The sequence below is a fragment of the Pelmatolapia mariae genome, linkage group LG10_11, assembly GCF_036321145.2.
Source record: "Pelmatolapia mariae isolate MD_Pm_ZW linkage group LG10_11, Pm_UMD_F_2, whole genome shotgun sequence".
Lineage (NCBI taxonomy): Eukaryota > Metazoa > Chordata > Actinopteri > Cichliformes > Cichlidae > Pelmatolapia > Pelmatolapia mariae.
In genome coordinates, this window is record NC_086236.1 from 36,803,065 (window position 1) to 36,825,826 (window position 22,762).

Here is a 22,762-nt window from a genome sequence, read left to right on the forward strand (position 1 = left end):
CAGGCTCTAATAACAAAATGCAAAGTGCTTTTAAAGACATCCGATTATGTCCAATGAAGAGATACCAAGGCTACAGCAGCAGAATCAGCAGCAACACTGGAGCTGAGAGGAATGCAGTGTCTCAAAGACACATCAGGGGCTAAATCCTCTGGTTCAGCTGCAAACGTTTTATTCACTATCTCAATTTCTGTGCAACTAAAACCTGCTCTGGAAACTGAGCCGCCTACATAACGACACATATGTGTGTTTTCTCTAAAGGTTTTATGCCTGTCATGTGACTGCAGTTCTGGGATATCCCACTAGGTAGAGGTGTTGCGTCATTTTACAACAACAAAAACAAACAAACAAAAAAAACGCCTCAACTAGAAAAAAACGTCGTGACGTGTGCAGTCGTAAAACAACGTCATGTCTGTACAAGCAGCTTATGGCTTAGCCTGAAAGCTAACATCTTATTTTTGTTTTTTTGTTTTTTGTTTTTGTTTCGTTTGGCGGGTCGGCTTTTGTTCTAGATGGAGACCCAGAGCCTACCATGAAACTCCGGGTACAGAATGACAGGTGAGCTGAAGCTTAAACGGGGCCTAAGAAAAAACATGCTAGCTGCTAATGCTAACGGCTAGCTGTGTGTAGGAAACGCTCAGTTTTACCTGTTAGCGGTCTCTGTCACTAAGCTGCTTTGGACCTTTTGTTTATTGCTATTACTTGAAAATGTCTGGGGGGGTTTTACCTAACGGTAGTTACGTTGGTATAATAAAACGAGTTATGTGGAAATAATGTCAGAGTAATTCACTTTTGTGAACTTTAGCCAACCTAACAAAGCATATCTCCAGTCGCATTCGTGCCCCAAAGTACCACAATACTGTCAAAGAGGAGTCTCAGCTGTTTTAGCATAAACAGTGCTAAACCCTTCATTACTTCTTAACACTTTATTAACGTCTTTACGTTGGTTCTCTCTGTCAGTTGACACGTAAATATGGCCGTGATCGTAACTGCAGCGAGACACACTCTGACCGAGGCTCTTGTGTCTTAGGACTGATTCCAGAAGAGTACTGAAACTGAGGGAGTCTCCTACTGTAATGCAGCCTAATTCAACTGAGCGGGGAGGTCATGCGGGAAATGGTTTATCCCTAACTCTGCAACCAGAGCTTTTCACCAGGGCACCTGTCAGTGGTGCTGCTGCCTCCAGCCCTGAGAGCAGTGAGGTACGAGTACCCATGACCGGTGGCCCCGGAGAGTCCAGTGGAGGTGCGTCATCCAGGAGATGCAGGATCAACTCCCACAGCCACTCGCATTCACATTCACACGCACATAATCGGGCGCCCCCTTCCAGTTCAGAGCCCGAGCTTGACCCGCCCGACTCTGATCTGGACTCTGGAGAACCCAGCGCCTCTCTTTCTGAGCTACGCTGTCTCTTCCGCTGGCTCCAAAAGAGTCTTCCTTTCCTGGTCATACTGTGCGCTAAGCTGGTGATCCAACATGCTCTAGGTAAGCAGGAGTGAAGAAAACAGTGTCACCACAGCTGTGAGCACAAGAACGCATGTCATCGTGTCTCTCTTCCTTTACCAGGTTTAGCAGTTGGGATTGGCCTCTTCACAACCTTTCTGTATGTGAATAAAAACATTCAAACTCAAGTCTTTCTTCAGGTGAGTCAGCAGCTGAAAAACTGTTGATTTGTGATGCATTTATGAATATTAATTAAGCCCCTAATACGACATGTTGTCTGTGTGCAGGATCGTCACTCAAAGCTGCAGTGCATATGGCTGCTGCTCTTCCTGATCTCCTCCACCTTACTGCTTTACTACACCTTTCTCACAGAGACACTTTATCATTGGTAAGGCACGATCCATTGTGTCACCTCACTTATCACTAGAAATATAGTCTCCGACCTAAAAGTGGAGTATGATCAGATTTGTTGAAGAGCATTATGCCGTTTAACCTGACTGTCACCCTTCCTCATAGCCTCATCCTGCTCAGTCCAACCATTGGGCCGCTGGGTTTCTGGGAGACACTCTGGGCAGTCGGCATCACCAACTTTGTAATAAAATTTCTCTGCATGGGAATCAAGTGCCTTATTTTGCTGCTACCCTCTTCACTGGTGTCCTATCGAACTCAGGTTTGATTTGTGGATTTATTCTCGACATTGTTGACTTAATGAACAAAACCAAAGCACTGTTGGCAGGGCTGGTTCAGTAGCTTAAGTTTATTTCTCCAGGGCCGGTGGCTCATGTTGACTGAGGAGCTGGGTCAAGTCCACCAGGCTATAGCGCCTGTTCCACTGTGGTTCCGCTACCTAGTCACCTACCAGGAGACAGAAGGCACCCCTGGACTTACACTCGGGGTCCTGTTGGCTTTGCTCTACCTCATACTAAAGGTGTGATCCTACAGCTTATATATTTTTTGTAGTATAAATGCTAAAAGGGTTCTGTTTCCTGTTGACAATTACATCGAAAACTGTTGTTTTCTCTCCCTTTTAGCTTTTAGGATTGTATGGTCAGTGGACGTCTTTAATGAAAACTGGGAGACTGTTCCTACGAGTCGAGGTCAGTGTTAAACAGCTTTATATTTAAATTGTGAATTAAAGGTAAATGCAGATTGTGCTGAAGTGTGTTTCCATGTTATTTCTCAGTGCACAGGCACAGCAGCCACGAGGAGTCAGTGTAATGAGGCTGGAGATGTCTGCCCCATCTGTCAGGGAGAGTACAGGGAGCCACGTGCACTTCTCTGTCAGGTAAAACGACACTTGCACACTTCCAGGGCCTGCTGTACACTGCCACAAAAGTGTTGAGTCCCCCCTTATTTCTTTATAATTTTCTCCAAAGGAGCCAGACTTTTCTTTGGACATTGGCTGCTTTTTCACTCATCTTCAGTCCTGTTCTCGAACCTGATTATTTTCAGAGGAATGCTTTTTTTTTTTTTTTTAATTTCTTTTGTTTATTAAGCAATTTAAGGCTGAACTGTAAGTCATTCAAGCATAAAAAGGCACCCAACTCAAGGACCAGTGAATCCGTGTTAAGTCTTCACATGACAGACACCCCAACAGTGAACCAGCTGAAATGGTTTCTTTTGGGACTTTGTTGCTGGCAGCCTGTCTCAAAACATTTGTTCCCATTTCTTTAGCTGAATCTATAAAAAGTTGACTTTTTCATAGAAAATCAAGTAATGAGGGGTGGCTCAGGACTTTAGTACAGTCCTGTATTTGCTGCTACAATGTTTGATGCTTCTGTAAAACACTTTTAAATGGTGAGGTCAGAGTGTGTACAAATGTTCCCTGTCAGATTTTATATCAGGCACACAGCTCTGACTGTGACTTGGGCTGTGTCCCAATTAAGAGACCGCGCGCTTGAAGTACGCGCAGTACGCGTACTACGTACGGTGCGTACTATAAGTACGAGAAGTGCGGAAGTGAGAGGCTCGTGAAATGGGACGGTCTAGCCTTCGTCGCGCTGTTCAGGTTGCCTAGCAACCATGATATTAACCGCGAGAAACGTTTCATACAGCATTGTTTGACAGAAATGAAGGAGAAAAAATGTTTTGTTGGTCATTCATTTTTGTCATGACATCACTGTGATTAGTTGAGTATCTGAGGCTGAGACCACGGGACTGTAAAACATGATTGTTGGGCTTCATTTCTGTACTGAACAGTCATTTCAAGATTAGTTAGTAAATAACAATTAGCTCATGTTGTTCGTGAGACTAAAATCATCTCACTGTGGTAATGTAAATATAATATGGCCAATATTATATGTATTGTCAGATTATTATGATATATATATATTACAGGATATATTACAGCAGTGAGCTTGAACTCTGTGTCAAAGATTCAAGTTGCAGTTATTTATATTTCCTATCACCTTAAATCTTCACTCAAAGCAAAGTATCTTTGACAGTGTATATACAGATGTATTATATATAAGAGACAAATATTGTTCGTCTAAGATGTTGGCATTATTACATTTGGCTCAATGCTTACATATGTGTAAAAAGAAAATGTACGAGCTGTGATAACTGTTTCTGATAGAATGAAGAGTAGACTGATATATGAAATATTCCTTTATTGGGTGAGAAAATCAGACCATGTCATAACTGCTTTAAGTCATACAGAATAGATATCAGAGCCTTAAACAGGCTGACTTCTGCTAAATGGGTCAAACTGGGCAGAAAGTATACAAACACATAACATCCTTATAGAATATGATGTAACACTATAGATCAACTTACCTCAGAATATATAAAGCATATAAACAATTACAGCAATATGATGCAACAAACACAGCAGTACTACTAATCCAAAATACTCAAAGCTTCATAGAACTGAAACAAACATTTATTTTTAGCTCCATTCTGCTGCTGATACATACTTTAGGTTTCTGAACATTAAACTTGTTTCTGCCTTTCATAGTGTTTAACTTGAAGGCCCTGAGTACTTTCTCCCACACTGAAAACACTGGAATGATAAAATTATTTGAACATTACCTAATAAGACTGATTCAGGACAGACAATTAGTTATTCTAAACTTTCCTAGCAGTCCTTCACAAACAGGGAACAGTCTGTCTATTCTCTCCATCTGTCAGCTGCTGCTGGCTCTTCCTCCTCCTCTTCCTCACACACTGCTGAGTTTGTCCTGGTGGATCATCAGGGGTGCAAAGCCTCACAGATAATGTGCAGCAGTGGGTCCCTCAGTCTGTCCTCACTCTGGACACTTGCAGTTGTCACACATGGAAATCAAATGTGTGATAAGCTGCAGGATTCAAACACAAGTGTAACTTATAAATACATGTTCATTCTTTTATTCCACAATCAGAGAGAAAGAAACAGAGAGAGAGTGCAGGACAGACAGACAGGTGACAGTCTCAGGTGTATACACTGCTACAAAACAGCACAAGAGAAGGAGGATTTAGTGTTTGTGTTATTACGAGTGCTAAACAAGAAGAGTTCCCAGATGGTACAGTGGACACATGTGTGACTCCTGTGATTAAAGCATCTTTCTTTCAGCTTAACGAGTGAACCGTCAGCTCGTTCAAACACACGTTAAAGTCCGTTTGGCTCGACACCACCGAACAGAGGCAGCAATATAACATAGCTAACATTAACAGTGCAGTGAATCCTGCTTGTGCCATGATATTCAGGACTGCAAACCGAGCAGCATCACTGACTTTCAGCTTGTTGTATTTGTGGATATATGACTGACTTTAATTATTCATAAAATCATCACATTCTCTGTAGGATTAAGGTCAACTATATATATATTTTGAAGTAAAGGCTTTAAAACCAAGTAAACGCTGAAAGTACAAACATCACTAATGTCACATAACTTTGCCGACATGTGGCCAACAGTAATGTTTTAATGTTCTTCATTATTAAACATTCGCACATAAATAAGTGACATCATATTCAGTACTTACTTTTGACAGTTCACTCTTCGGCCGCTCTGCTTCTGCCGTCTGCCGTATTTTGCGGCAAAATTATCCACACCCACCGCCGCGCTATGAATTGTGGGATATATGGGACCACGAAGCGTGCACCGGACCACGCTTGATATTTGGGGAAATCGACGGCGCATTTGGAGTATGCATTTGAAGTACATTTCGGATTGGGACAACCGTCGTCGCGTGGCGGTGACGTAATCGCACTCAAAATGCGTACTTCAAGCGTGCGGTCTCTTAATTGGGACACAGCCATAGACCGTATATAAACCAGGGATGGGGAACTCTGTGTCCTGCAGGTTTTAGATCTCACCCTGGGTCAACACACCTGAATCAAATGATTAGTTCATTCCCAGGCCTCTGGAGGTCGTTTAGCCATTTAAATCAGCTGTGTTGGATCAAGGATACGTCTAAAACCTGCAGGACACCGGCCCTCGAGGCCTGGAGTTCCCCACCCCTGATATAAAAGATAAACGCAACCATTTCACTGCTGTGAAGAGCATCCATCATGGTGTTTCAGTGTTTAACTTTAATCTTCACCTGACAAAATAAACTTTCATCATTCAATAAAATTTGAAGTGACTGACTGAGAGCATAAACTCACCAGAGTAGCATCGAGTGAGGTAAAAAAGAAAGGGAGCATTTTCCTCTAGACCAGGGGTGGGCAATCTCAGTCCACGAGGGCCGGTGTCCCTGCAGGTTTTAGAAGTGTCCTCGAACCAACACAGCTGATTTAAATGGCTAAATTAGCTCCTGAACATGTCCTGAAGTTCTCCAGAGGCCTGGTAACGAACTAATCATGTGATTCAGGTGTGTTGACCCAAGGTGAGATCTAAAACCTGCAGGGACACCGGCCCTCATGGACTGAGATTGCCCACCCCTGCTCTAGACTTTTTTTCCAACTGCAGGAGTCTCCCTCTGCTGGCCGTTAGAGGAATGCAAATTTAGGGTACCTTCATATCGGCTTTATTTATTTACTTTACAAAAGTTACAACCGCCTATTTATGAAGTCTTGAGCATAGAAGTGCGCCCCACCTGCTGTTGGAAAATGTCTGCAAGGGGCAGCCAATCAGGACAAAGCTGGTGTAAAGAGTGACAAAGGAGCTAAAACAAACTTGAAGAAGTTCAGTAGCCCTTTTCAGGCACTTTTGAGTGTAAAATGTGTTGATGTGCTTTCACTTCTCCGCTGTGCAGCACATATTCTGTGACGAATGCATCGCTCTGTGGTTCAACCGGGAGAAGAGCTGCCCCCTCTGCCGCACAGTCATCACAGAGAAGGTCTACAAGTGGAGAGATGGAGCCACGTCTCCACACCTGCAGATTTATTAATGGTTCAGGTGTGGGATACTGGTATTATTTTGTATGTAATATGTGACTTTTCATGGCTGTCAAGCCCCACTGACAGATAACGTCGTACACACTGTTTCATTAGTCAGTTAAAGGCTGGGCTCCTTGCTGGCTGAGGCCAGTAAAGGTACACAACCATAGGCACGTTTCTGGCTTCTTATGTTTTTTCTCTTGTTAAATCTCCAGCAAAGAATTTATTATTCTCACAGAAATTATTTTCTCACCCTCGAGTATTTTTTTGATTTAAGTCGTTTCGCTTTGTGTTGCTTTTCTTCACCTTTAGTCTTTGAAACTTTCCTCGAGAATGAAAATTTCATTACTTCCACGTTTTTTTTTTTCTGTTTTGTGAATATAGGAGCATAAGAGAATTACACACAGCATTTTCCTTTACACCTGAACAAACACACAGCACCTGATCCCCGTCTTGTCCAGTGTTACCCAATTTGTGATCGCAACTATTCCGATTCATCCAAACGAATGCGCCAAATAAAAGCATCTGCTTTAGTTGTATCATTCAGTTTGAAAACAGGCTGCAGAGCTGACCTTCTGGAACAACTCATAGGTATAATTACTCATTAATATGTGCACACAGTAAACTTCTTGCTTTGAGCTTTTTTGGGGGACTGCAGATGATTGTGATACTGATTTACACAAATTATTTTTTTACAGGGCTGACGTTGCCCCGTTTTTGTAAAAACCAAAGACTGGGAGAAACATCTATTTTATGTACAAAAATCATTTCACTGTTATTTTTATCCGCTCTGATCCATAAACTCTGATTAAAGATCTACATTTAAGTTAAGAGTTCTTGGCTTGATTTGTGGAGCAAACTGGGAACAGTTCCCTGATGAACAGCTTCCAGTTTATGGGAAAAAAACTTGGACGTTATCACTGAGATACGCTGAAACGTTCTCTGTTGCACCAGCAGGACTCAGACACAGGCTCTGTTCATTTATGTTTTATTTCAACTTCATTATGTACATGATACAGTTCGGCAGGTGAAGGATCAACACAACAGAAATGTCACCAGTGACTAAAATATCCTTTTCAACTCGAGACATGTTATCAAGTAAGCTTGATAAAGTATGGTTCAAACATCTGTGTGTAAAATGCTCCTTAAACATACCTGAACAGAAGCAAAATGCACCACTTTTACATCACCGTGTCTCAGACACGACAGTCACACCAAACCTCCCACTCAGACCACGATCACAAAGATATACACATCCTAGAAAGGCATGACAGGACGTCAACGTTGGTAATCAATCCCAGCCTTACACGCACACGCACTCACACGACTACAATATACAGCAAACTGTACATACGTGATGTACTCTGTCAGCAAAGGCACAGTGCCATTCCCATTGGTTTTTGCATCATAACATCATCTATCTTTCCACTGCAAAAGAAAAACTACACTTCAAGTTTTTGGCAAGGAAAGTCTAAAATGAAGAAGAAAAAAAAAAAGGTTTCAAAGTGAAACTATGCCTCGAAATAAATACTGTAAGACGTTCGGGCCTTTTGAAACATTAAAAAAAAAAGCTGCATCTGAGGTTCTTGTAAGACTTTCTATGGAAATAAAATTACACTGTACACGATTATAATTGCAACAGAAGTCAAATCAACTTTTTACACATTCTGCTGCCCCATGTGAATAATACTACATAATAAATACATAGTTTGCATAGTGTAGACAACGAAGTGGAACCACAATGGCACTTGAAATAAATATAAACAAAGTAAGCGAGTGGAGTGACGGCTGTTAAACACAGCTGGTTTACAGGAATGATCCAAATACATCAGCTCAGTCAGTAAAACCTAAAACATGACATATGAACCAAAAGAAGTTTCTACACAGTTAATTTGTAGAAAAAGGCGCAAACTTCCTGTGTTGTTTTCCTGCGTTTTCATTTTTATGATTACCAGAAAAATCCCCAAAGCTTCAGCTCGTTTTGGCCAAACGTTACAGTCAGCATTTGTGGATTGCAGGGAACAATTTCAAAAACAACAACAGAAGTCACTCATTTAGCTTTCATTAGCATTATGGGAATCTGAATCCGACCTTTGGTCATTTTTAGGATGACAGGGTTCAATGGCTTGACTCCAAAGGCTCATCTAGCAGCTTTACGTCGCACAAACAGCCCAAACATCCCACTCTTAATAGATGGTCTATTCATACACGTGTGTGTTAATACGCCCTTACGCTTAAAGCCATGTTACAATGCACAAAAAGCACACTCACAGTACCTTAGACATGAATGCAGCCAATGTCAGTAAAAAAGGCAGTGATACCAATCTGGCTCAGAGTATTTTCGGTCAACATGCTTGTTGGTTTCCAACCATGCCAGTGGCAATGAGACTGCATGAGTTAAAAAATAAGAGCAGGCGATTTAAGTGACACACAAAGGGTTTTAGAGTCTGTTTACATTCAACACAAAGAAAACGAACAGTGTTTCTAGATCGGCGTCCCACAGGAAGCCTTCCGGTCAGACAAAGCAGTGCCAGCATTTGGTATCGACTGTGGTGGAAGTGATGCACTTGGCTGAAATTTCACTTGTCTTTTTATAGCTGCTTTCCTTCAGGCGCGCTCACCTACACCTGATCTAAGCTCTACTGACAAAGGCGATCTGACTCTGTCCTTTAAATATAAAGGACCTAACCCTGTGAAACTATGATCCAATAAATCTACTGACTGACAGCGCGATCCGTAATTTCACAGAGTGACTGTTCAGATAAAATGTCACGATGAGGGAGAAACAAACGCTCCTTATTAGAGAGATCCTTTTCTCACTGTGATGGAGTAGACTCGCCGTAAACACTACAAGTAACGTTACCCTAGACTCGAAGATAAAAGAGCACCAGTAAATCATACAATAATGCCAGTTGAGTACATCTCAATCACCTGAGCCCACTCGTCAGCTGGCATTTTTCAGCACACGTTCGAACAGAGTTTGTCGAAGAACACCTCTCTCACACCGCTCTGCTAATTTATAAACTGCTGATTAGCTGTGGCGAGTTACAAAAAAAAAAAAAAAAAAAAAAGGCCCAGGCTAAGTCAGGAGGTTTCAGGCGGTCAAGGAGGGGAAGGCGCTGCTGGAAGAGCTGGTGATCGGCGTTGACAGCGTCAGTCAAAGTTTAAAAAAAAAATCCTACAAGTCTCTTTGAAAGGACAAAAGGAAAAGGAAGGGACACTCAAAGAGGGCCGGCGTTCGTAGGCGAGCCGAGCGTCATAGGTTCATTCGTAGGTGTTCGGGCCGCTTGGAGTTCATGGGGTACGCCTGCTTCTTGTAGGGCCCTACACTGATGCCTGAAGGGTGCCTGATGGGAAGCGGCGCAGAAGCCTCGGTGAAGCCGCTGCCGCTCGTGTCCATTTGCTCCACTGCTGAAACCTCCATGGGTTGGTCCATCGAGCTGCTGAGTGAAAGCAGAGACGGGCTGCCAGTCATCAAAGGTCCCCGGTGCCAGTTGTCCCCCCCTGCAAACTTCACCGGGCTGAGGAAGAAGATATGACATACTTCTGTTAGGCTCAAAGGCTGTTATGTGCACCACACGGCTACAGTCGTGAAAAAGTACACCAAAGCACACCGTCACATACCAGGACTTACGAAGAAAAAAAATCAACTCGTTTATTTATTTAAATACAACCTGAGAATAAACAACACGACACATCAACGTTGCTTCAGTTCAGTAAGACTTCCAGCTCTCTTCAGTCAGAGGTCTGAACTTTGACCGGGTCATTAAACCACCTTTAGTGTTTTCTTTTTGAGACATTTGGATGTAGGTTCCCTGATGTGTCCTATGAAAGGACCCATTTAGGCCAAGCTTTAGCTGTCAGATAGAAAGCTGCATATTTGGCTCAAGGATACTTTGGTACACAGGAGTTCCATAGTTGCTGCAAAACGAGCCCAAATCATTATTCCTCTACCACCATGCTCGGCCGGTGGTTTATGGCGTTATTCTCTGTTTGGTTGTTGCCAGACATCTTCATTTTGGAACATTGTTCCAGAGGTTTTGTGGCGTGTACAGATACGACTTTGCAATCTAAGCCGTGCTGCCGTGTTCTTCTTTAGAGAAAAGAGCCTTGTGCTTGCAACCTTTGCCTTTTTCTAATTGTACTATTATGACCTTTCCCTGTCGAGTCTGAGATGTGGCTCTTAGGTAGTGCACGGACTGACCTTGGCGTGGCTTTCCTGGGTACAATGACAGTTGTGCTGAACATTTCCTACTTGGGAATAATCTTTCCCACAGTAGAACGATGGACTTGAAATTATTTGGAAATGGTCTTGTGACCCTCTCAAAACTCATGGGCAGCAGCAACTGTTCCTCCTTGGCACTGTGTTAACACACACATTAATGCTCAAGACCAGCAAACTGCCAAAACATCTGCCTTTATGGTGGTGCTCAACACTTACTGATGATCAGTCAACTGCATTTGATCAGCAGCATCTGGCTAATTACTGTTTTAATGGGAGCAGTGAGGGAGTACCGTCCACTGATTCTGCATTCTGGCTTCAAATTATTTTGTGTTGTTGTTCATCTGAGGTTGTATATAAATCATTTTAAGGTTGTTTTTTATTTAATGTTCTTATTCATAAAACCTTAGACATGAAAGGATGTGTACAATTACCCCAAAAACTCCAAAACTTCCCTCACCTTCCCTATCCATTTTTTTATTCAATTCATTTAAGCTTTAATGACTTTAAATGCCTTACTGTTAACCAAGCAAATTTAAGCTATTAACAAGGTCAGCAAGTGAGTCATCAGGATGAAGACTTGTTTTGGGAAATGTTTTAAATGACCAGTGAAATTGAACAGATCTGGAGAGAAAAACAACATGCCGTTACCTCACAGGTGTTCTCGGGCTTCCCGGGAACTTTCGCGGTGAGCGGACCTTTGGCTCAAAGGAGAACTTCTCTTTGACGTTTTCAAGCACAGATGGGGCTACATATGTGAAACCCTGGGGAAGGGGTGGAGGACAAAAACAGAAAGAGATCTAAGCCCACTTCAAAGACCATCTTTCCAAAAACAACCCACAGCTGATGATGAGCAATGAAATGCTGAGTAAACCATATCATGCAATGCGGTGGAAAAGTGAGTGAAGCTTCCAGGAAAACCAACAGGATTAAACCAGATGGGACGCATTAACTGGTTCTCGTAAGACCCACTTGTCAAAAAGGGGGAAAAAAACAAAACATGAAAAAAAAAAACAGTATGTCCAGAACTAGCTGCTGTTTGCATGTTTTCAGACAACACAGAAACAGTCAGTGCACCGTTTTCTATTAAAAACTCTCCGTCTGTGTAAATTTAGCAACATCAGCTTTGCACCAGATATTTAGCGTTTTCCTACCTTACATCATCTGACCACAAACGATGACTGAACGAAACTCTGCAAAACACTGACATGCAGGTTATGAGTCGTCTTTCATAGATCTTACCCTGCAACATTGTTATACGCTCACCCACCACTCTGTCAGGTATACCTGTCCCAACTGCTAATTAGTGCACATAACTAATCAGCCAATGGCAGGGCAGCAACTCGCTCATTCACGCTAAACTCATACACATGGTCAAGATGACGTGTGAGGTTCAGAATGGGGCAGAAAGGTGATTTAAGTGACTTTGAATGTGGTTGCTGGTGCCAGATGGGCTGGTCCGAGTATATCTGAGAAACTGCTGATCTGCTGGGACTTTCCCACACCATCATCTCCTGAGTTTACAGAGAGTGGTCCAAAACAGAAAATAATCCAGTAAGCAGCCATTCTCTGCTAATGCCGGAGAAGACCGGCCAGACTCGACCCAACAGAGCACTTTGGGATGTGTTGAAACGAGAGTCGCATCACGGACGCAGCAGCTGTGTGATGCTATCCTGTCAATGTGGGCCAGCACCTTGTTGAGTTACCACAGAGAACTAAGTCAGTTCTGAAGGTTCACTAACACTTGCAAGGTGTAACTAATGAAGTGGCCGGTGAGTGTACTTGTACTGCGGTCAGGTTTTCTTCAGAAAGTGGTCACATTAAAAGCAAACCAGTTGTTTGTCCTTTGACTCCTATCACATGAGTGACTTATCACCAACGATTAGTCCCTTCACAGAGTAAAAGGCACCAGTTACACACCAGGAAGACTTGATTGGCACTTTCACTGAGCATGGAGTCATCGGGGCTGTCCACCGGAGTCTGACTGGTGAACTTGGAATCAAACTGGCTGACATCATCAGCTGATTGCTGTAAAAAAATACAATAATAATCAGGTTAGTTAATGACCTTCATGGCCACATTACACAGGACATCTCTGTGTGGAAGACAAACTCACCAGAAATGGTTTAAATGGAGGCTCTACTTTGCGAGCAAGGAGGTCGTCCCAATTTATAAGGCGGAAGAACGTATGGGCCTAGGAAACATGACAGCTGTTTTGTGTCTGTGTGTTTTTTTAAAACATATTTTTCAAGCTCCATCTGAAAAGTGATGCCTACCTGGACTTCAGCTGCATCTCCTGGACCGCCCCCGAGTCGCAACGAGGCATTTCTTTTCAGCAACTAGAAAAAACAAAAATATTCTTATTTTTGACAGCAGATCAGTGCTTTTTAACAAGACAACATGGCGTGTGACAGGCACGTGCAGAGGGGGGGGGGCTGGAGGGGCTTGAGCACCCACCCCTTTCCTGATGGGTGCCCAAAGTGCTCTTTTGTTGAGGCAACTTTAAAAAAAAAAAAATTATTTATTTTTTTAATGTGTGTGCGTGTGGAGTCCTGTGTGCCCCTCAACAATAATATATACTATTAGTCACAGTTTTGCTAAATAAAAGGATCTGGCTTGCATCAGTCACATGATCACTATTAACCAATGATCGCCCTTGACGGCAGAACGCGCTGGTTACGAGCCGGGAACGAGCTCATAAAAAGCACGCGCATTTTTAGCGGTCCGGAGCTGTAGGAGAAACACAAATTAACTCAGAGACAGACTGATGAGACAAAACCAGTAAGTAGGTGTACAGCGTACACTGTAGTCTATAGCACACAGGAGTATTAGCTTATTTACGTACACGTTGGTAAGCTGTCTTGTTGCAACTGACGAACTGAAACAAATGAGCGTGCTGTGTGTGTAACAGCGCAACAAACATTACCTGTCCTTTTATTAACTGCACAAGTAGTGCTGGTCATAGCTGCTGGCTACCTGGGTAAGGCTGTCATGGGTCTGTAGCTCTGTCCACCGTTTTAGTGAACACATTTAGTTTTAAAGTAAGTTACAGGGCTTTTCCTGCCTTTCAGGGGGGCTTATATTTCACTAAAAACGATGTAATATGCATGTCCACATAATTATGGATTATTATAATTATAATATTTAAAAAAAAACATATGCTGTATTTTAAAGAACATACATTAAGACACAGATTATATTAGATTTATAATTTAAAATGCTGATTTTACAGCAGTAAAATTATTGTATCTCTGCAGTTTAAACATTTAATAAACTTTCTGCCTGCACATAGTGAAACAAATGGAATCATCATAAATACATTATTTCATATTTATTACTTTTTTCCCCTCATTGCTTTATTATTGTAGCTCTAGTAATAAATAATAAGGGAAGGATTCTGGATCAGCACCATGATGCCCATAGTGTATACAGTATTCTGAAGAAGGTCTAAAATGTCACTGTGTGTGCGTGCATGTGTGTGTTTTATTTATATGGATTTTTAAAAATAATTACTAATGATATAACATTGTCCAGACATGCCTGATAAGGACATGAGGAGGAAACAGTAGGAGCTGTGTGAGGCTACTAAAGGCAGTGGATCCCTCAGCAGCTGGATTACAAAGAGCACAGGTAACATTACACATGTACCAGTTGTTGGAGAGGTATTCCAGTATAAAAATAATAATAAGCACAACTGGAATGTTTTGCTTCTATAACATTTTTCTGTCATCATTTTATTATAGATTAAGTGCAGGAGTTGTTAGGTGTGGATAATTAAATTATAGTTTATTGCAATAGCAAGTTGTGCCTTATTCTCAGATAGACAGCAAGTGAAGAGTGTTATATGAAATGAGGGGATGGAAGGAAGAAGAGAAGCAAAGAGAGATTTACAGGCAGAACCTAGTTTATTTCTCACAGTTTTTGTTGCCTTATGGTTCCAAGCACATTTTGTTATGTTCTTTGCATTTTGTTATTATCTCATGACACTTGTTTAATCAGCTACCATTTCTCCTATGGACTTTTTAATGTCTACAGTCTCACATCAGCACAGCCCTGCCCTCCAGCACTATCAGCAGCAGGAGCAGCAGAAACCCCTCAACAGCAACATTGTACCCATCAGGTAAAACATAGGCTACGTTTGCTTTGCCTTGTCGCCACCTCACAACAGTGATATAGTATGATGCGATCCCATATTAGATTCTTGATGAATGTGTGTTGTTGTTATTCAGCCTGGTTCAATGTGCCAATTTTTAATTTTGAGCACCCGCCCCTTTAAACGTCTTTGCACGGCCCTGGCGTGTGAAGCGTGTGGGGAGCAGCAAGGCTTTAACAGCTCACCTTTTTCAGAAGGTCCCTGGCTTCTTGCGTGAGGTAAGGTGGAAGGCTGAGTTTACATTTTAAGATTTTGTCTATGGTCTTCTTTCGGTTTTCACCGGTGAACGGAGGCTGAGGAACAGCAGCAGATTGGAAACATTAGCTGAGCAGCACGATAAGGACGCTGTAAGTAACGGTTCCGGTTACTTGCATTAGTTACAGCATTAAGAGGTTGACTGGTTTGTACTTACTGCTCCTGTCAGCATGTCGTACATGAGCGCTCCCAGACTCCACCAGTCCACAGCACGATTATGTCCACTCCTCATCAGGATCTCTGGAGCCCTGAAGAAGAAGAGGCAGAGGAGAAGGCGTGTCAAACAAGAGGCATGAATGTGCTGATGTGTATGTAAATACTCAAACTGTTTGCCATACATGTACTCGATAGTGCCGCAGAAGGTGTGGGTGACTGTTCCATCATGGATGGACTCTTTGCATAGGCCGAAATCCGTCAGCTTCACGTGTCCTAGAAGGTGGATGCGTACAGAGGACACGTTAGAAGGTTCAACGTTGTGTTTTAATAGTTGAATGCAAAACAAGCAGAAGAGATTTGCAAGAAAATCTCAGTTGGTGAAGGACATGTATCTAGGTCGGACGTTTAGTAAGCAGCTCCTAGTGTTTCAGTACCGTTGTTATTGAGCATGATGTTCTCAGGTTTTAAGTCCCTGTAGATGATGCCTTTTTGGTGCAGGTGACCCAGCGCCATTGAGATCTCGGCCAGGTAGAAACTGTCAACAGAAAAAGAAAAACAACGCAGGTCCCATATTTAGTCGAATGCATTGACATTTCTATCCATTTTTCCTCATTACTCTTCTATGTTTACACACATTTTTTGCCCACGTTATGATGTAATGTTTACACTCCTGTGCCTTTCTGCACTCAGTGTCTCTTTCATTATTCTAGGAATACTACTAACCCTTATTTGTTCAGCACTTTGGTTCATGGAGTCTCCATCTATAGACTGTGTTTATAAAACAAAAGGACACATACTGCAAGCATTCAGTCCCTGTTCCAGCTGAACAGTCCTACTGTTCCAGCTCAGTGTCTGAGAAACAGAGTCACCTACGTGCCTCCCGTCACGTAAGTCAGTTCCTCAAACTTTAAACTCCCCCGTGTGCCAATTTCCTCGATGTGATTTTTTTTTTTCCTCGTGATGCTTTTTGGGGCTACAGTTTAAATACGTCCGTCTGCTCCGGTCAGAACACAAGCAGCTACCGTTTGTCTCTTTGTTTTATTCCTAGGAATATTTTGGAGAACCTGGTTTTGACCGAATGTGAATCATAAAGTCACATGACTGGGTGTTAAGATGCCACTTCTGTGGTTTAACATCCTAAATTCATGGTGCTGATCATGAAATATGCAAACATGCAAGTTAATGTAAAGATGCAAATACTGTACAAAGCAGCAAATCAATCTGTTCAGCAAGCTGGTAGTAAGGACTAATGTGAAACATCACAGCATTACAGTCGCAGGAGTTAGTGTGTGGAACAAACAAAACACACAACTTCACACGTCTGGTCAAAAACAACAAATAGTATGAATGTAGATAATGTTCCTCTCAGTGATCAAGTGGTGTCACTCAGACGGTCGTCTCTGTTTTTGGTGAAAGTGGATCTTAATAAGTGCCAACTTCCACCTACTCATGTTTGCGTACAGTGTGTGCATAACATGTCAAGTGTATTTGTTTTTATATGTCACACGTGGTACGTAAGGATTTTTAGGGATGATATTTACACTTGTCCGTGTTTTCATTGGACACTGGCTTTGTTCGTGATAATGAAAGCTTGCAGCTGTGCTTACTATGAGCACAGTAAACTGAACTCAACCAAAAAAAGAAGACGATCGAGGGTTTACCAGCAACAGACCAACTCACCATGCTGTGTCCTCCATGAAGATTCCCTCTCTTTCCAGCTGCATGAACAGCTCCCCGCCTACAGTTACCACATATGAAAATTCATCGTTCAAATGTATTCACACTGGGAATGAGGAGCTGCACTGATAGAATGACTGGGAATTCCTTCTCACCGCTCAGATACTCGAGGATGAGGTACAACTTTCCCCCCGTCTGGAAGGCATAGATCAGGTCAACAATGAACGGATGTTTAACCTCCTCCAAAATGTTCCTCTCGGCTTTGGTGTGGGCGGTGTCCTTTGCGTTACGCACAATCATGGCCTGGCAAAGGACAGAAAAGCACAGTGCAGGGGTGTGAAACTATTTGGGCAATAAATCTTACCCCATTAGCTAGCACGAAACCTTTAAAACATCAGCTGCAGAGGCAGAGCGGGAACCGGGACGCCAAGATGGTAGCTACAGCTAAGTCTCATTAAGCTAATAAACAGTCATTAAGCGAAACCTCAGGCTTCGGGGAATATGAGCTGGTTTTTCAAGGAGAGCCAGACATTAGTTCTGTGTTGACAGCAGAGAGGAGGCAAGCTGAACAGAAGCAGCAGCTCTGAGGTGTCATGAGAAAAAAGCCTGGTGCCATTATTTTAGGTTGGTTTGTCCTTAGTTTCTGGCTTCATAGCTCAGCGTAAGAGTATATCATATTCAGATTATCTGCTCCGGACTCGTAGCTATTGATACTCGTGCTTACGTACAGAGAACTCGGACATCAACTCTGCAACACCACACTGATTGTGTATTCAGACACGGGCCAGTTTCTACGAATGAACCCGACTCGAGTACATGCAAGCGGATTTACTCACCTTCTTTAAAACTTTCATAGCAAATATCTTCCCAGAGGTGGCACCCGATACCTTCCGAACCTGGAACACCTGCAAAAATAATTTACATTTGTATAAAGACATTTAAGGAGGGGTGCAAGGTTCATCAAATTTAATCTAAGACTAAACCGCACAAAGAAAGAAATGCATTTCCTGAAAGACAAGCAGCAGTGATACAACACAGATTTATTTAATGTTACATCAAATATGTGCAGCACTCCCCCGCACTCTGGCATGGAACTAAGATCATAACACTTATAATGAAACGCTGCTCTCACTGTGACATCTCCACAGTGAGAGCAGGTGAACGTAATGCCAATGCTTGCCTCTGGGTCTTACTGACTGAATCTATATGTTAGTTTGAATATCTTGAACTTCTGCTGACAGCTTTCAGAGAGATATAAGATGATTTTATAGCTAACATTATTGCTTAAGCATGTGACTTTTGTAGCTTATTTAAGACTTTTTAATACCACCTTTTCAAAAACTACGATGAATGTACTGTCACTTATCCTTTGGCTGTGGGGTCCAGATATTTTGAATTGGAAAAATTATACATTTGAGACACAAATTCAATCGCTCAGGTATGAATTTCAAAATCATTGTCTTTACTCTTAAAAAATAAGACTAAAATCATCTGTTCTTACTTCGTATAAGGAAAGGCTTGAGTTCTGACCCTCAGTTAAAAATACAGAGAAACTTTTGCCCAATTATGCAACATGACAATGATATCAAAACAGCTGGCAATGTGCTACATTTTTCTTCTTTTTTTCTTAATAAAACTGTGTTATCTCATAATTCTAAGTAAGTCCCAAGTTACGGAAAATGACTTTGTTGTCATCTCAGGCAAAACCACTTCAGACAGAGCAAGTCATGCATCTGCTTGCTAAGTGAAAAATGTTTCCAAAATAACTAATGTGCTCTGTCATTGTCAAGTTTAGCAACGAAACATCAGGGAAGTTCCAGAGCTCTACATCCACAAAAATAAGGCAGAACCCACAATGTGCACTCATCTTTAAAATCTCCATTTGTCCTAAGATTAGATACAAGGAGCTGCAGACGGATTACTTTGATGCTTTATGTCTATGCAAGTAAAGGCTTCTACTTCTTTGCTTCAGGAGCTTACGGTAAAGGTGAAACAGGATTTCTTTTCTTCCTACCACAGGAAAAATATTGCTAGATATTTGTGGGAATTGGAGGGCTGTTGATAAACAACAATGACACTGTAAACTATTGCCAAATTTCCCATTCCACCCACTGGAATTTCAAGACATCTGCAATGCCTCCCACACATACTGGTAATCTGACACCAGGTCCCAGGCTAAGAAATATAAGTTGCATTTTACACGATTTTAAAAACAAAGGGGTTTTTTTGTTTTTAAATTAACGCTGCATCAAATGCATGTGAGTATGAACATGCAACTTTTCAAACCCCAACATTCAAGTCAAGAGGGGTCAATAAAAGGAGGAGGGAAAACATGTGTCAGAGAGAAATGTCGATTTGAGAGTCTTGAGTCCTCACCTTTCCATAGCCACCTTTTCCCAAAACTTTCAGCAGCTCAAAGCATTCGGGCCTGATCTGCTCTGTTCCCTTGTTCACGCTGTTCTCTGAAATTTCAAACTTCTCACAGTCATCCATGTTACTGGCAAAACAAAGCAAAAAATAAATAAAGAAGATAAGAAAGTAAAGATGAAACACAGGTTCAGAATTTTTTGCACAACACTGTTAGCATTTTCCAGGAACGATACAGCAGAAGTATGGATGAGTGCCACAAACACTTGAGCACAATGACGACATTGGGTAATGGCTGGACTTTTTCTGATGCTAGTTTTATTTTATTTATTTATTTTTATGTATTTTGTTTGGGGTGGGGGGGACGACTGGCTGAGTGAGATTAGTGCCCACTGCTAAAGCACTTCCACACAAAGATCCCTCAGATATTTCCAAGTGAGAACAAAGAAGCCAAACAGGATTATCACAGATTACATCGATTGTTTTACCTGCTAAATGCTGCTTCACACAGCACCACAGGTCTCCACCTGGATACATGAATGGCTCTCAAAGCTACCAGGTTTCAGTTCACTTTAATGGGCGACCCAGCATTAGAAAACAAAACAACAAAACAACCCTGCTACAGAGGGTTGTTATGGTCTGGCACTACATAACTTATGTTAGTTTTCCATTAAGTTTAGTTGCAAATTTCTTATGGCTCAGAAGTACAATCAAGTTCGCTTAAAATTGGTTAGTTCTTATACCAATTTAAAAACAGCTATGACGAGATTTAGGTTATTCCCAGATCCTGAAATGTTGACTCCCACGCATCCAAATAAGAAAAAAATGGTTTGTTCCCTTTTTCGAAACACAGTGAATCACAACATCGCTTATACTCACAAATCAAAGCTACTGCACTGCTCCATGTACTCACTGAGCTGCCCCTGGAAACAAAAGGGGACACCGGGACACAACATTTAGGCACACAGGAATGCGAGGGAGAACTGTTCTTTACTAGGGAGTCTGAATCAATCGGAGGTACATTACAGACTTTTATATGTTCTTTTACTAACAGAGGGTTTTTCATTTTCTAGCTATATATTTTTATTAGCCTAGTTCACTCAAAGTTAGGACAGCCTCACGGCTAACCAATGCAGTTAAGCAGGGAAGTGCTGTATGTCTAACACTATCAGTTTTAAACGAAACTAATAACCAGGAACGCAGCGACGACAGCAGACTCGTAGCCTCGCGTTAACATTACACCGCGGAGGGAAGGCTAGCAAAAGTGTGATCCTCTTACCTGCAGTGATGCTAGCACCGGTAGCATTTCAGCCTGTTGTTGGTCGGCTGGAGTATTATTTATTTGTATTATTATTATTTTCTAAAAAACTGTCAGAAAGGGATACACTATTGATTAAATTAAAGTAGCTAACAAACCGCAGATATATCATTCATGTGCAGCTAATGTAGCTAGTTACACGGCAATAAGAGCATCCCTCTAAAAATACCGATTAATAGCGTTGCCGTTCATAGCTCCATTATCGGACAACCCCTTACGCCCTAGCTACTACACCGTCAATTGCTATTGTTTAGCTTTCGTTATGCTTTATTTCTAATCTGACATTTTACCTTCTTTTGATTTCTTTACACTCTGGCGTTGATATCTTCTCTGCTTGTAAGGTTATTCTTCAGTTGAAAGTGTACTTGTACTTGTGGGCTGGTCACCTTAACTTAAGCCATCCAACGTCCAAAATTTAAGTAAAATCCAGAAAATGTAACTGGAATGTTTAATTTCAGTGTAGCTAACGTTGTATGTGAAAGCACATTAATACGCGGGAAGAGTGAAAGATGATGTGTCCGATAATGGATACATGGGCACCGGTGTTAGCAACTTAGGCCTCGGAGCTGCTTAGTTCTAGCTAACTGGCTAACAGCAGGGACATTAGCCTTAGCGTTAGCATCAACTCACCCCATCCTCAAATTCTTCGTCAGAGACATTCTCATCCGGTTGATCCAAATCGATGTCAAAAACCGCGGCCATGGCCGCGACACCTTACTTGGCGTTAAATGACAAAACACAGGCCCGCTCCGTCACCTCATGTGGGAGCCATCACCGTTACAACCGGCTACAGCAGAAAGCATGGGCTCACCAACCAAAACAACACAGGAATCGAACAGCAGCAACAAAAAGAGCCTCTAGCGTCGGCCGGCGGCACTACTCTGATCAGGCTGGACGAAAACATCAGGAAAGAGTTCCAGTAACGGCAGATCAGGAAAATAAATCCAGTAACTGAAAGAGGGAATGTGGTCAGATGTCCCAACATAAACAAACAAACACACACTAATAAGAAAAATAAATAAATGAACGAATAAATATAGGTGGATGATTTATTTTCCACTCTGTGCAAATTACATTTGAATTGTATTTAAAGATTTGCATAAAAACGTATTTATAGTACATGTTTATGAGAGAATGTATTTCATTTCCTGTGCTTTTTTTTTCTAAAAATATAGATGATAGTTTTAGACTTGGGGTGGCTTTTTTCAAATCAGAAATTGTGTCATGTGACACAGTAGTGCTCCATGCCGAACCCAAATCATAATCTAACACTAACTTTACATATTCATCAAACAAAGGTCAGATGTATAATGTAAGCTCCTTTTTTATTTTAGCCTACTCACAACAGCAGATTGTAAGAATTTGCAGTCCTCGACTTAGCAGAGTTTCCTTTTGCTGCTTTCCAAACTTGCAGTACAGACAGTCATATTCATCATAATCTGATCATGTAAATGAGTCATGCAAAGTCCAGTGACACTGGACTTCTCTGAGAAATCAGAAATTGACCAAACATAAAATTCAACCACTAAAACTAGTGGTGGTTGACCACCAGGTGGTGTAGCTCAGCTGGTGACATAGCTCAGGGGGTAGAGCAGGTCACCGACGGTCTATGGGTCGATCCCTGTGTGCTCCCAGCTCCAGTCTGCCAACTGACCCCAAGCTGCCCTCCAATGCATCCATCAGAGTATGAATGCATGTGAATGTTAGACAGAAAGCACTTAAATAGACTGACACAGGAAAAAGGGCTGGAGGTGTGAATGAGTCAAGTTGTGTGTATACACACACACACACACACACACACACATATATATATATATATATATATGTAATGCTTTCCAATTTAAAACCAGCTTTTCTGTATAACAGTAAATTTAA

The 22,762-nt window shown here is 41.8% G+C and overlaps 2 protein-coding genes across 3 annotated transcripts; one reads left to right on the forward strand and one right to left on the reverse strand.

The window, feature by feature from the left end:
- The first annotated feature begins 358 nt into the window (after window positions 1–358).
- rnft1 (ring finger protein, transmembrane 1) lies at window positions 359–7,553 on the forward strand. 2 transcript variants are annotated; one of them, XM_063486001.1, is made up of 9 exons: window positions 359–555; window positions 958–1,482; window positions 1,564–1,640; window positions 1,728–1,828; window positions 1,957–2,110; window positions 2,210–2,368; window positions 2,472–2,537; window positions 2,624–2,725; window positions 6,616–7,553. In XM_063486001.1, the coding sequence occupies exons 2-9, from the start codon at window positions 1,074–1,076 to the stop codon at window positions 6,748–6,750; spliced, it is 1,203 nt and encodes a 400-aa protein (XP_063342071.1). In that variant the 5' UTR covers window positions 359–555; window positions 958–1,073; the 3' UTR covers window positions 6,751–7,553. The 2 variants fall into 2 exon arrangements, with proteins under 2 accessions (XP_063342071.1, XP_063342070.1); XM_063486000.1 differs by having other exon boundaries at window positions 1,028–1,482.
- Window positions 7,554–7,704: 151 nt separating this feature from the next.
- rps6kb1a (ribosomal protein S6 kinase b, polypeptide 1a) lies at window positions 7,705–21,863 on the reverse strand. Its single transcript, XM_063486275.1, has 15 exons — window positions 21,518–21,863; window positions 20,449–20,492; window positions 19,579–19,699; window positions 18,039–18,107; window positions 17,358–17,505; window positions 17,206–17,263; window positions 15,960–16,060; window positions 15,708–15,798; window positions 15,527–15,617; window positions 15,300–15,407; window positions 13,238–13,300; window positions 13,078–13,155; window positions 12,882–12,989; window positions 11,613–11,725; window positions 7,705–10,260 (listed from the first exon to the last, which is right to left on the reverse strand). Exons 1-15 carry the CDS (start codon window positions 21,587–21,589, stop codon window positions 9,996–9,998), a joined length of 1,530 nt encoding a protein of 509 aa, XP_063342345.1. The 5' UTR covers window positions 21,590–21,863; the 3' UTR covers window positions 7,705–9,995.
- Between the last annotated feature and the right edge of the window lie 899 nt (window positions 21,864–22,762).

Excerpts from the sequence above, each read along its gene's own strand:
- rps6kb1a (XM_063486275.1), bottom strand. The coding sequence starts at position 21,589 with ATGGCCGCGGTTTTTGACATCGATTTGGATCAACCGGATGAGAATGTC. Across the intron at positions 15,618-15,707 it reads TGCGGCACTATCGAGTACAT|GGCTCCAGAGATCCTGATGA; the intron begins GTATGGCAAACA and ends CTTCTTCTTCAG. Across the intron at positions 13,156-13,237 it reads GAGATGCAGCTGAAGTCCAG|GCCCATACGTTCTTCCGCCT; the intron begins GTAGGCATCACT and ends CATGTTTCCTAG.
- rnft1 (XM_063486000.1), top strand. The coding sequence starts at position 530 with ATGAAACTCCGGGTACAGAATGACAG. Across the intron at positions 2,111-2,209 it reads TGGTGTCCTATCGAACTCAG|GGCCGGTGGCTCATGTTGAC; the intron begins GTTTGATTTGTG and ends TTATTTCTCCAG. Across the intron at positions 2,369-2,471 it reads TGCTCTACCTCATACTAAAG|CTTTTAGGATTGTATGGTCA; the intron begins GTGTGATCCTAC and ends TCTCCCTTTTAG.